Source organism: Stylophora pistillata, chromosome 8, assembly GCF_964205215.1.
Source record: "Stylophora pistillata chromosome 8, jaStyPist1.2, whole genome shotgun sequence".
NCBI classification, from domain to species: Eukaryota; Metazoa; Cnidaria; class Anthozoa; order Scleractinia; family Pocilloporidae; genus Stylophora; species Stylophora pistillata.
In genome coordinates this window covers 13,932,576-13,946,633 of record NC_142526.1, presented here as the reverse complement: position 1 = coordinate 13,946,633, position 14,058 = coordinate 13,932,576, and the positions used below count along the sequence as shown (strand labels likewise).

Genomic DNA, 14,058 nt, shown 5'->3' with positions numbered 1-14,058 from the left:
TACCCCAATTTCAGGAAGGAAGAACACGGAAGATACAAGTCCCAGTAACTGCACAATTTGGCCGTCATTTTCCTTGTTTTGACGTCTCCTATGGCTTTCTGGGATAGAAAGGTACCAGACCTTTCTCTGATGGGGTTTTACGAAAATAAAAAGTTACGTGCTCACTTCACTTCCACCGCCGCCCAATGGAATTGTCTGTAATACGATATACCGCTGACATACGATATACCGCTGATTTCTGGTGATGAAATGAGCCCGGGAGGCTGTCTTTGACGGCTATTGAATGATTTTCTAAGCAACAAACGTCTGTAAACAGCAGATCGTCGGTGCTCGCGCGAACACACGCGATAGTCAGCGGTAGCTATAACAGATCATGAGCAAATGTCGATCTTCTAGAATCCAGATTTTTAAACGCGCGAGAACGCGCGTGGGAATTGCTAAACTCACGAAAGCTATTGCATGAAAACAAGTCCGGTGACCCCTTCTTTTTATTTAAATATATCAACAAAGTTGAAATGATAAATTGGCCACCGTTACGATTATAAAAGCTGACGTTTCGAGTGTTAGCCCTTCGTCGGAGCGAATAGAGGAATTGTGGGTTGTGTGTGCTTTTAAAGACAGAGAATGGAACTACGTTATTGGTGGGAACATGGCAACGAGAAAAACAAGAATAAATTAGTGGAATGAAAAGCGTTCGTTGATACCTGTGGGATTTAGACTGCCGGTTTGAAATATGAGCTTTTGTTCAAGAGTTTTACGGCTTTCCGTGAAAGGAAAGACCGCAGATTGCCATATGTTGCATAAGTTTAATTTACCTACTCATTCTAAGCAACATATGGCAATCTGCGGTCTTTCCTTGCACTTAGGTAGCACGGAAAGCCGTAAAACTCTTGAAAAAAAGCTCATCTTTCAAACCGGCAGTCTAAATCCCGCAGGTATCAACGAACGCTTTTCATTCCACTAATTTATTCTTGTTTTGCTCGTTGCCATGTTCCCACAAATAACATAGCTCCATTTTCTGCCTTTAAAAGCACACACAACCCACAATTCCTCTATTCGCTCCGACGAAGGGCTAACGCTCGAAACGTCAGCTTTTATAATCGTAAAGGTGGCCAATTTACCATTTCAACTTTGTTGATATATTCAAATTATTTCGTTACCCCCACCGACGCAGCCCCAAACAGTTTCTTTAGAAACTATCAGCCTTCTTTTTATTGTTCCAATATGATAATAACGTTGAAAGCAATCGTCAGAAAAAAAAACTGGAAAATTCTACGGAAGGAAATTTACGATGCATGAAAATTGCCTTTTCCTAGATTTTCTGAAATTCCACTCCGTATAATTTTTTTTAAATCCTTGTGCATTTTCCTTTTCAAGTGCCGAAAGCAATCGCTAAGAAAAATTATGGGGTCACCCGGTTATTTTTCAAATTATTTGAGCCATAAGCTGAAAAATACGTCTGAATAATCCTTTGAAAGCGTTGCCTTGGAAACTGCTCTTGACGAACTTAGACCTATTTTTGGATAGCCAATGATTATATAATTCAATCCTGTAGCCTTGGTCAGTCTTTTTGTTGTATTCTTTCAAAGTTACAAATCATCAAAAAGATGAAAACTGGTACCAGTCACCTAACCTTTCATCGGATCATAATTTGTTTTCGGCTATCATGTACGCTATTAATTTTTTTAGTAAAATATTTCATTTGGTGGGGCTTATTCCCTTTTCAGACTTATTAAGATGCGTGCGTGATTTAGATGTGCCTTTTAGTTACAGTATGAATCTCATTTCTCTCCCTACTGCAACAAAACGGATTGACGAAGTTGAATTTACCTTACTTGTCCTGAACTTAGTGTAGCCTCGGAATCCGCTTTTCTGAAAGACCAGAGAGGAGAGAATTACAATAATCTAACTTTTACGTTACGTTACAAATTATAGTCCTTCACACGTTTCGCTCGCGCGTGATCGGTCTTTAAAGCGTCAATCCATCAGATATTCTCGATTAAAATTAGGAAGTATACAGTTTTCCCCGATGTAATTTCTAAATCTTGTAACAAATGCAAAGGCTCCTTTGAGTTGATTCAAGTCAAGGGAGTGTGTAGCTGTTGTTATGTACCGAAGAGGAGAGAAGCCTTGGTCCATACTACAGTAATCAAGTCTTTCTGAAAAGTAGACGCCACTCTGTTTGTTAACGTTTCGTTTCGCACGCTGCGAGGAAATGTTTGAAGGGCAACCAACTCAGAAGTCTCCACAGGTAGCGAAAATAAGCCCTTGCATTTCTTCCAGGATACCATTTGTTCCTCAAAGCCCATAATTTTTTTTAGGTTCGCTAATTAACGGAGACTGCTCGCATCTTGGCACAGGTTATGTCTGCGGACAGATATTAGGTTCTCACCGGGTTGATGGCTTTTACGATTAACGGTTAAAAGTTTGGCCATTTTACGGCTAACAGTCAGTTTCTTTCGTTTCAATTTAAAGAAATTTTTACGGTTAACATTTATTACGACTAATTCTTAAAAATTTGTCAATTTTTACCCTTAACAGCTAGTAAATTTGTTTGCCGTATTACGGCTACCGGTAACCTCATTGAGACCATTAGATGTCGCGAACAATGGAGGCACTGGTCACAGTACTCACTATTGTTAGAAAAAAGGAATATCACTTTCGCGTCTCGTGATTCACATGCCCTTTTGATGATGATATTTATGCTGCGTTGCAATATCGATAACCATATGTAGAATTTCCGTCAGTATGATCGACACGCCACCCAGATACTGCCATAAATTTTCAGTCTGGTACATTTAAGAAAAAAACGTGTTTATCATTCTAGCTGTAGTGCAAACCGGTTTCTCTTTTTTTTTTCTCTCTATGGAGTAGAATCTAAATGAATAACTGACTGTATGCATGAATAAATATGTAAATAACTAAATAAAGGAATAGATAAATGCCAAGCCTATTAAGTCTATTAAGTCAATGTAACAAGGCGTACATGCAATAGCCTCGCGTGTGTCGTTATAGCTCCCAAGAGATTTCACGCTACTTGAAGTCGTGTTCCCGACACCTTGGGATCATACAGTGTCATCAAGTCAATATCAGAGAAAGACAACATCAAATTTGAAGTCCCATCTGTTATGTGCAATACATTAATACGTGAGCGAAACTGGACGAAAACTAATGCCGATAAGTTTTCGTTTGTAATTTCATGTATGGTCTTATGAAATTGATGTCTTTACACTTTGTAACTTACCACAGGTGGTCGGTTCAAAGTTTTTGTCCACTCGACACTCAAACTTCTGGTGGATTCTTAAAGCTCAGATGCCATCTTATGACATTCTTCTCTCTTTTTTTATTCAGTTCCGCGATGAAGAAACATGTCTTAAAAACGATTTTAAGTTCGAGTAACGAGTGGACAAAAACTTTAAACCGAAATGATTTACACCGTTTAGCAAACGTCTGTGCAGCTGTTTTAAATACCCTCTTCAAGAGCCTTTTTTTAACATCACCAAATGTCGAAAACAGATTTTTCGAGGTTTGGTTTTTCGAGGTCTGCTGTCTACGGTCTGCGTTTTCGAGGTCTGTGTTTAAGACACCTGGTTGCCCAAATGGTTTAAGGACCTGCGAGTAACAAATATCACGCAACAGATTAATGAACCAGCACGAAGTCAATTGGTAATAACCCCATTATTGATTGACGTGCTGAAATGGAGGACGATAGCGCTTGAGGCAGAGTGGACGTAAGCACATTAAAAAAGTGACAACTGCACGGAACCTGTGTCAAATTATACATTTTCTGATAAGTCAGCAGTTCTGTATTGACGTCATCAAAACGTTTGCGCATATAGTTAAGGACCATTGTGATATTTTCCTGGTTTGCACTACAGCAAGATTGGAATGAATATAATTGATTTTCGGTTTATTTTTATTCAGTAACCTTGTTCGTAGCCCTAGCATCATCTTCGCACCATAATGTACGTTATTGTAGAAAGCGGTGTCGTTGTTTTAACGTCATTATTACTCAGCCCTAAATCATCTATAGAATTATTTCAATCGAAGTTTTCTTAATTCATCCACGGTGGTCACTCAATATGCGCGACACAATATAAATTTTAAGTTTCCATTTTACCTCAGTTCTCAGCCAGCTGGGAGATTTATGGAATTATTCTTGCTAAGAAGTACAGTTATGTAACAATGCTTCCCTCCGCGTGAATTATCTCAATGAAAGTTTAGAGTACATCTCTGTTAACATCCATAAATGCGAAAAATGATTACAAATGCTATATTGAACGCGAATTTCAAGTATCCTTAACTGCATTACATGAGCACATGATCTGAGAACAACGTCGTATGAAATAGTTCGTTTGTAATGTGCTATTTATAGATTGCATTGAGTCATATATATATAGCTGGGCTTTCAGTTGCTAACCGTTTAGTCACGATTAAGCGCGAATGCCTTAAAAAGAAATGTCTCCTTCAAGGGTCGTGGTTTTATCAGTTCTAGTCTCAGCCGGAGCCGCTGTTCTCTCTACTGAGTACGCTCACTATGCAGCTCTGGATCCAAAAGAGTTAATGAAGCTGTACTGGACGGTCGACTGGGATCAAGAAACCGTGTCTTTTGCTGTTGAGGCGGCAACTACAGGATGGGTAGGTTTCGGAATCTCGTCAGGGAATGGAAAGATGGTCGGTAGCGACGTGGTTATCGGATGGGTAAAGGACTCCAAAGGCTATTTGACGGTAGGTTAATAAATAAACATTGTACTGAATCATTTTCGGTCAACATTCCACAGACACTCTGGAGTAGAGCGGATTAAAGCCGAAGAAAGCTACGTTAATCAAAGAACATCTAAATTTCACGTTTGAAAAATGCCGTCAGCGTTTTACATAATCTTGTATAAAATAGATCGAAAAAGCATCAATTCACGTTAATTTTTGCTACGCTGGAACATTAGTGGCTTGACACAATGTCATCGAGTCAAAACAAAAACACGGATCAGGGCCTTTCCGTACAGGCGGAAAAATTGTCTATTCAGACAAATTTTCTGTCATCACCAATATCTTACAAACACGGAGGGTTTGGCGTGACTTGAAAAGTTATACTGAATCGGACAAATCTTCAAATCACCTCCGACAAAATGTTTTTTGTCTCGGGTAAAAAGGGCCTATCCGCACTAGCAGCCTAAAATTGTCACGACAAAATCAAAGGACAAATTTTGTCAGAACAAAGTTTTGTCTCCTTTGTCTGTCAAAGCTGTCAAATTCGGTCACTTTTAGACTTGTGCCATCTCTTAATGCTTCATTGTTGGACTAGTAAAGTGGCAACTGGATAATCACTCCACCTTAAGGTGGGATATTCTGCCGCTCAACCTGCTCAGAAAAGTGGCGACTTTAATATTCATATCAATTTGAACTCCAAGATTCATCTTAATTTCTCTGAATTTGTAAAATCCGCGGGTTTCGCAACGAAAAACAATTACTGAAATCATTTGGTAAACTGAACTCAGTTCAATTACTACACTAGTGTTGGCGTTTACGACAGATGATGGACAAGTTTATCACGGTTTTGTTCATTTAGTCGATTTCGCCAAGGTTTTACCCGGGACAAAAATTGTCGGCGGTGCGTTTGAAACTTTATCAAGTCGTGACAAACCATCCGCACTTGTTAAGTGTTAGTGATGACAGAAAATTTGTCAAAATAAACATATTTTTCACTAGTGCGGATAGGCCTTTAACTAGACAAAATCGACCAGCATGTGAATGAACTGAAGACAGTTTACTAGAAAGGCGATAATTGGCTTTTGTCGCAAAACCCGGGCATTCGAAAACTTTAAACGACTTAGGATAAACCCTGGAAATTGGAGTTGGAATCCTTTGGCAAACTGTGCTGGCTGGTCTTATGAGCAGATCAGGCGCTGACTGTAACGAGCCGCAAGATTACAAATAACAAGACACAAGAAGCTTAACTCAGTACTCAATGCATGTATATTGAGAGCTCGTGTTCTCAGACATCGCTCGGTTGTTGCACACAAGTGACTTTTTGGTAAGGTCACCTGATGTAAAACAATCCCTACTTTAATCCTATTGTTACACTGACGGAATTTGACAGCTTTGAAATTTTTGATGCGGATGCAACAGACGAAACAAAAATTAGTCATGACAACATTTGTCCCTTGATTTTTGTCGGGACAATTTTTGTTTTGTCATATCAGCCTTTGCTCTCGATCAGAAAAAAGAGATGACCTTAACTCTTTTGGAAGGGAGAGACATTATACGTATTCAATGAATATATGAAGTTCATATATTTTGAACTGCGGTATTAAATACGTATGATGCACAACCCTTCGCAGTAGATAGCGCTATTTATGCAATAGCGAAAATCCGACCTGAAAAAAAGAATCAGGCCTGTACGGGATTCGAACCACCGACCTCTGCGATACTAGTGCAGCGCTCTACCAATTGAGCTAACAAGGCAACTGGGAGCAGGCCGTTAAGTTGATTCGTAATAAACCCGTGATGATAAATCAGATATCTGATTTATCATCACGGGTTTATTATGAATCAACTTAACGGCCTGCTCCGAGTTGCCTTGTTACCTCAATTGGTAGAGCGCTGCACCAGTATCGCAGAGGTCAGTGGTTCGAATCCCGTACAGGCCTGATTTTTTTCAGGTCGGATTTTCGCTATTGCATAAACAGCGCTATCTACTGCGAAGGGTCGTGCATCATACGTATTATACATATTAAAACTTGACAACTCGCGCTGGATAAGTGTTGAAAAATTTTAAAGAAAACAGAATGAACAAAAGAGTTTTCTGGGCGCCGGGAAACATGCTACGAACACCATGTTTTCTTGTGTTTGCCTGTAGCGTTTGCAGAGCGTTCTCCGCAATAGGAAAACGAAATTTGAACAGGGCGTTTTCCTTGAATTTACTGTTCTATATAACTATAGGCGAGCAAGGAATTTTTTAGCAGTGTTCGAAAGGGCATTATTATATCATTACGTGGTCGCAAAATGGATTTTTCATCGGAAGATTCATGCGAATGGCGAGTTTCTTAATTAGATCATTCAGATTGGCAATAATTATAAAATGATCGGGCCCTCATTCATTGAGAGTGACAACTACCTCATATCACGCCACACATCCGCCTGCTAAAATTGTTCTTATGACCACGGTCGATGGATGAATGATCGAAATGCACTCGGAGAGTACGCTATAATTAGTTTCGTTCAGCATGAAACAGGTTGGTTTCACTGAGGTAAACGCTACTTAGGGAAAGATTTTAAATCGGTTCATCGACTCGGTATCCTTTACCAAGTATTGTGGTGTTATATTTGTCCGAATGGCTTAGGAAAGAATGAGATAAAACACGGAGTGACGTAAGCCACGTAAACAAAATTGTTTAGCGCAGGTAATATTGCTATTTAAAATAAGAAACCGAACTTACTTTAAACTTACTTTATATGGAAACGTGCTTTATTAGTATGGGTATGAAACGACTTAGCTGACTGGGTACGAATCGACTTAACTGGGTACGAAACGGCTGGGTAAGAAATGACCGTGGGTACGAAACGACTAGTAACCGTTTCAGAGGCTCACACTGGAAATGTTGTAAGTAAAGTTGTAGAGATGCAGTATTGTGGCGTCGCCCCTCACATCCTCAAGCAGCAGTCCATTGACTCTCCACAGATTAACGAGGCTGTGAGGGAGCTGCTTGGGGTGAATGATTTGTTCGGGTAGCCATTGTAAATGCGTACCGTTGATAAAAAATTAAGGTGGTAAGTTTCTAAACTGAAACAGTGGTGCTGCGTCGGTGGCAGTAACAAAGTAATTTTGGTTTTATCAACTAGATTATAATGTAAATTGGCCACCGTAAAGAGTTTCAAAGCTGACATTTCGAGCGTTAACCCTTCATCAGGGCGAAAGTACAGTACCGATGATAAACCGAGGAGTTGGGGAAATTTACGCCGTGCATAACTCTTAATTAAGCACTGTGTATCCAACTCAATTTTACAACTCTATTTACAGATGCGGTCCTTTCATGAACCGCACTATTCACCGTGACTTGAAAGCAACCATTTGGTCCTTCACTATCATGCATAAAAAGAAAGTTTCACTCCTGTTCTCTTATCAGGATCGTTTTGCTGATGAACAAAGTCTACCGCCACTGGACAGTGAAAACAACTACGAATTAACTGGCTGGGAGGAATCAGGGGGCAAAACCGTGTTGAAGTTTAAAAGAAAGTTTAACACCTGTGATACTAAAGACAGAAATATCGAGGTATAAAACCCGCTTTAAGCATTTAACATATATTCTTTTCATTCAAATTTGTTTGACTTTACAAAATTTTCTTTCTCCATTTGAGCATGAAAGAGCTGCAACTGAATGCAATTTTGTTCTCAATGTTTCTTTCAGCAAGGAACTACAAAAGTCGTGTTTGCTTATCACACAGAAGACCCAAAGTCTGAGGATGACATCAAGCGACATACCTTTCGGGGTTCGAGGAGTATACTTCTCCTGAACAACTTGGACAAGAAAACTGTGAATGAGAAAGGATGGAAGCAATTTGACGTTTTCAGTTATAATGTGAGCGCTGCTCTTGATCGCGATTACAAGACGTTAATCATTTCGTCACCAAAACTTACCTCCGTCTCGAGCCTCTGTTACAAATTTAATCCTTAATATCGTCCTATTATAGGTTACAATCCCCAAAAAGCTTACAACATACTGGTGTTCTCTTGTCAAGGCCCCGGAAATCAAAGGAAAACACCACATAACAAAGGTTTGTCATTACATGTACTTCATTACTGGCTTATCGATGTCAGTCTCTTTGCCATCGTCTTTGATGTTGTCACTGTTTTTAACTTTATGGTGACCATGTCATCCTATAGGTCAGTTTGGTATTCATTTGAACTTAAGTTGACTCGATTGAACGAGAAAACCCTCCATTTAACAGTTGTTGTATTTGTCACCCCTGTCTTTCTCATCCAGAGTTGACCCCCTAGCTTCACTTTCACAAAACCGCTTGGTCGTTTTTTATACAAATCGATAGTGGTCATCTGTAAGTTGAACATTTTGTTTCTTACCTGTATTTTCTTGAACTAGTTTTGAAGCTTTTTCGGCTGCTATCCATTCTAGCCCCTCTCGCTTGTAATTTCCCTTATATGGCGTTTTATGCTTCCCCTGAGATAACTGACCAACACAGTGAATAACTTGCAATCATCTTTCAGTTTGAGCCAGTAGTCAAAACAGGAAACGAAGGCATCGTGCATCATCTTGTAGTCTACGGATGTCCTGGGAACTTCAATGACAGCCATTATGGTTCTGGGTATGATTGCCAGGATCCAAACATGCCAATAAGACAGTGTTACGGCTCTACAGATATTGTGGCAGCATGGGGAGTTGGGGGCGAGGTTAGCAGTTTTGGTTTATGATTCTCTACCTTAATTTGACCGTGATTTTCTTGAAATTAAAATTCATATCAAAGCTATTTATATTTAACTTGCAAACCCACCGAGGCAGAATTAGTGATCTCATTTATTAGCTATTTTATCTAACTTCTAGGCATTTTATTATCCACCGCACACTGGTTACCCGATTGGAACAGAAGATTCACCAAATAATTATGTTCTCGAACTACACTATGACAATCCAGAGAACATTGAAGGTCAGTGAATTTGTCCCGCTATTCATTTCAAGCTGCTTTTAAACAGCTTTTGTGCCGTTCTTGATGGTTCTATTAGCTTAAGAAAAAAAAAAAAAAAAAAAAAACTCTTGGCCTGCGTTCTTACATCCCAATCATTACTTTGCTTCGAAGGACGCAAAGACAACTCGGGAGTTCGTTTTTACTACACTCCTCACCTCCGTGAGTACGATGCTGGTACAATGACTGTTGGAGAAGCAGTCTCCTCATATATGATGATTCCGCCAAAACAAGAATCCTGGTTAACTAAAGGATATTGTCCCAAAGAGTGTTATCAGGTAATATTCTGTCAGATAATTTGCTCTTTGAGATCTGGAAACTGCTTATGTCAGCATTTCACATCGAAAGATATTTTGCACAAACACTTGATGTAAATGTTATGCAGAAATGTGTTTCCACTTAAGCGATTTTTTTCCCATTTATTCTGCCTCCACCCTTTCTTTCAGAAAATGTTCGAGTCGACGTCACTACCAGAGAAAGGAATAAAGCTTTTTGCTTCTTTCCTTCACACTCATCTACAGGGTTAGTCTATCATTGTTGTTTACTTGAATCTAATTTCATATTCTTCGAATTCCTGATGCATACAATCTAAAAAGAACTCACTGTTACCTCAAACAAAAAGCTGCGCGGTTGGTTATGTCAAATCAGACCATAGATTTTCTTATTAAGATTACAATCGTTAATATCATTTTGTTATATCTAACATTAGGGCGTGCAACATGGACAAAACATGTCCGCAACGGGGTCGAATTACCTGAAATTGTGCGAGATGACAATTATGATTTTAACTTTCAGGTAAATGAATCAACTAACGCTTACTTTTATCTCTATTTCACTAAGTTTGCTTTAAAATGTATACACGTTTATTGTATTCTTTGATGAATTTGTTAACTTCTAATGACGAGCATAAGAAGGCCTACATGGCTATTCTTGAAACTTTCTAAAAGACAAAAAGAAACAGAAATTTTGACAAAAGGATTGGAAGTTCCGAAGTTTCGTTGAATACAAGAGCAGAAGAATACACAGTTTATTCTATAATAACCCGGGATAATCACGCCTATGTCCTTCATTTGATTTTAGCCTATCAATCAGATAAAAAAATCGATCCGCTACTTAATCTTATTATCCGTAAAGAAAACACCCTGACAACACATGAACTTTCCTTTCGCAGGACATACAAATTTTAAGGAAGGAGGTTCACATAAAACCGGTGAGAGCCACAATTTAATTTTAAGAATAGTTGAAAATCTACTGACGTATCAAAAAGGGTTAACAAAATATTGAAAGCATATATATGCTCCAAATGCCATATCGACAGTGAAACCTGTAGATCAAACATTTCCAAAACATATATACTTTTTTTTGGTTCCATCAGGGAGATGATTTGATTCACTACTGCAAATATGAGACTATGGACCGTGATAAGCTTGTAGTGGTAAGTTGACAAAGCGAAATGCATTTTTGAATCCGACAGCATGACATACGCGTTACTAACCAAGCGTGAGGTCAAGCTGGCTGGATATTGGCCGAGATCTTTTTTAGTATTTTCATGGGCCGAGACGAAGTCGAGGTCCATAAAAATGCGAAGAAAGAACGAGGCTAATATCTAGCCATCTTGACCAAACAAGCTTGGTTAATAAAGGATTTATTATATCGCAAAAAGATTTCACTTTATTAAGAATTAAGAATGACTTGTTTACTTCGAGAGCTGGGAAAGAGAGCCAACTGTGTTTGTAGCACAACAACTCACGAGAGTCATTTCTGTTTTCTTTGTTTTGACCATCCTCTTCCGCTTTTTGCGTTTCCCTGCCGAAATTGTCCGAGTATAGCGAACGTACTTCCAGTTCTATTTTTTTTCATGCGCGGGATCAATGCGGGCAATCCCGAGCGGGCAAGATGGGCCCATCTTGCTCGCTCGGCTAGCCAATCAAAACACAGCATTCGCTTCATCTTGCCCACGGGCTGCGAGCGATGTAATAAAAATTGATATAACACATATGACTATTCACGCTCATATAGCTCTTTATTGTTCAACATCTTTAGAAGCGCGTCAACAGCTTTAATCGGCTGTATTTTATCGGAAACCTAGCGGTCGCTTACTTTAGTCACGACATTGGCGACCCTTAGTTCTGTCTTCCTTCCTGAGGATGATTTCTGATTTGTTTTGTAGTTGTTATACTTCAGGGAATCCCGTAAATGTTGTACCTTCAGTAAGCTCTTGAATCTCTTTTGGTCTTAAGGGGAAGTTACGGGGTAGAAGTTGGGTATCGTATATCGTATATTTTAATATTAAAATAATTGAAGACGATTTTGGGCGGAATTTTCATATATGAGGCGACTGCTTCTCCGACAGTCATTGTACCAGCATCGTATAATGACTAAAATCTTTGCGCGAGTCCCCACACTGCGAGATATTGGTGGTTTTTTTGTTTGTTTGTTTTTAATCATTTTTTTATGCCTCATATATTTAGGGTGGGATATCAACCTCTCAAGAGATGTGCCTAAACTTCTTGTTTTACTATCCAAAAGTCACGAATGTCACATTGAATTGCGTCAGTGTTCAAAGAAACCCAGTACAAGACTTCATCAGAAATAACATGTGAGTAGATATTCCTAATCAGCAGTGGACATAACTCAGAATTGGAGTTTAAAGGATAGTGACAGGAAACTTCTGGATGAACATTCATTTTAGCGACTCTTCATTTATTTGATTACTGTTTGCTTGAATTACATGGCAGTCCGTCCCTGAACGTGTCGTCTGGGTGGTCTAATCCTCTTGTTGGTGCGAACTTTACTTGGACAAGAGAAATGGCGAGAGACTTGCAGAGGAGATACGATGAGGCTGAAACATTTCTTGTACCTTGTCTTTGGGTAAGTAAACCCTCCTACTCGGTTATGTCATAAAATGATCATTCCCTTAAATTTTCCGATACCATCAAAAAGGTGAAAAAGTGAAGTTAAGAAAGACAGCCTGAAGCCGAGATGTTTCAAGTTTTTTTTTTCCGTTTGACAATAACAAAGTACGTTTTGCCGCATCCTCAACACGCTTCGGAGGACTCCTGGTTATTTTATTATATTTCTCGTAGGTTCATTGGTGGGCCTTCTTTTAAAAATACGTCAGTAGCTCAATTAATCAATTTATTTTCGTATTTAACAGGGAAAAATACCCCAAAACAGGTTGCCAGTGCCGAAGATAACCCGCTCTCTGCCACCAAAAGAGTCAAAGTGTGACCAACTAGTTGGTGCTTCTGCCATGGTGAATTCCTCTCGTGTTGTTTTTCTTTCTTTGCTGACGGTGTATTTGATGTTTCTGTAAAATTTGACAAGCTTTTTTTTTACGCATAAGAAAAGAAACTGTTTTATAGACAAGATAAAGAAATGAATAAACAGTTTGTTAGTTCTGGTGATTTTTGCACACGTGTTCATGGTTCCCATTCATTGTAAAAAAAAAGAAAAAAAATCGGAGGCTCACAAAGAAGGCTGTATGAATAGACGAATTTTGCTCACGGTCTCATATGATTGCTGATACAAAATATCTTAACGTTCATTTTGATGAAGTTTCAATGTATTGCACACTGATTACTGATCGAAAGATCATACTTCACCAGAGTACAGATGTACCGTAAGCAACGGCACATCTGATTTTGGCTCTGTTATTTTGCCGGGCCATTTTGACCCTAAAGAAACGCTCCACTCTTATCGCCCAGACAAACCAATCGAAGTGATTTAATGTCCTGCAATAGACACGGACGCTATATTGTTAAGCCTTTCCGCATGAATTATAACTGCTTCTTTAAAAAGGAAATGGAACTTATCAAAATAAATAAATTCTAACGAAGCGTTACGAAAACAAAGACTGTACGAGTGAACAGCGGAAAACACACCCAACCGAACTGTCTAAATTTTTTTATTACTGACTGTATTCCGAAAGGTTTAGTAATTTCCACCAATATGTGAGTTAAAAAATATATTCCATAATTACTGAATCAAGAGAAAATAATGGAAAATCATACTTTAGCTGGGAACTTAATGAAATTGATAAATCCCAACGCCCTGGCCAGAAACCTCTTTCTATATTTCATTTAACAAATGGTGAACGCTATACACCACTTTCATAAATGGCTGCCGGATTAATATTCTTTTGTTTAAATTCAAATTAGCCTCACTAGCCTCGCTTGAGATAATGCATTCTTTTGAATTTTGAACTGGAGAACGAGGCCAGAAAGGTTAATTTAAATTTAAACAAAAGAATATCAATCGGGCAGCCATTTATGAAAGTGGTCAATAGCATGCACTATTGAGTTATGGATGCACGCGGGAGGTTGCTAAGGACGAAAGAAGCGTAAGAGTCACACGAGGCGATAG

At 38.9% G+C, this 14,058-nt stretch overlaps 1 protein-coding gene and 1 long non-coding RNA gene across 2 annotated transcripts; one reads left to right on the top strand and one right to left on the bottom strand.

Annotated features, from left to right (window-relative positions):
* Positions 1-833: 833 nt before the first annotated feature.
* On the bottom strand, positions 834-4,267 carry LOC148725122 (uncharacterized). The gene is made up of 3 exons (XR_015990509.1): positions 4,121-4,267; positions 2,114-3,612; positions 834-1,872 (listed from the first exon to the last, which is right to left on the bottom strand). It is a non-coding gene; the product is annotated as an uncharacterized LOC148725122 (long non-coding RNA).
* Positions 4,268-4,359: 92 nt separating this feature from the next.
* Positions 4,360-13,100, top strand: LOC111335714 (DBH-like monooxygenase protein 1 homolog). Its single transcript, XM_088729961.1, has 14 exons — positions 4,360-4,728; positions 8,124-8,270; positions 8,406-8,576; positions 8,689-8,772; positions 9,221-9,403; positions 9,555-9,657; positions 9,808-9,971; positions 10,140-10,215; positions 10,403-10,488; positions 10,865-10,903; positions 11,069-11,128; positions 12,165-12,292; positions 12,432-12,564; positions 12,851-13,100. The coding sequence occupies exons 1-14, from the start codon at positions 4,459-4,461 to the stop codon at positions 13,007-13,009; spliced, it is 1,803 nt and encodes a 600-aa protein (XP_088586087.1). The 5' UTR covers positions 4,360-4,458; the 3' UTR covers positions 13,010-13,100.
* Positions 13,101-14,058: the final 958 nt, after the last annotated feature.

Excerpts from the sequence above, each read along its gene's own strand:
- LOC111335714 (XM_088729961.1), top strand. The coding sequence starts at position 4,459 with ATGTCTCCTTCAAGGGTCGTGGTTTTATCAGTTCTAGTCTCAGCCGGA. Across the intron at positions 9,972-10,139 it reads GTCCCAAAGAGTGTTATCAG|AAAATGTTCGAGTCGACGTC; the intron begins GTAATATTCTGT and ends CCTTTCTTTCAG. Across the intron at positions 11,129-12,164 it reads ACCGTGATAAGCTTGTAGTG|GGTGGGATATCAACCTCTCA; the intron begins GTAAGTTGACAA and ends TCATATATTTAG.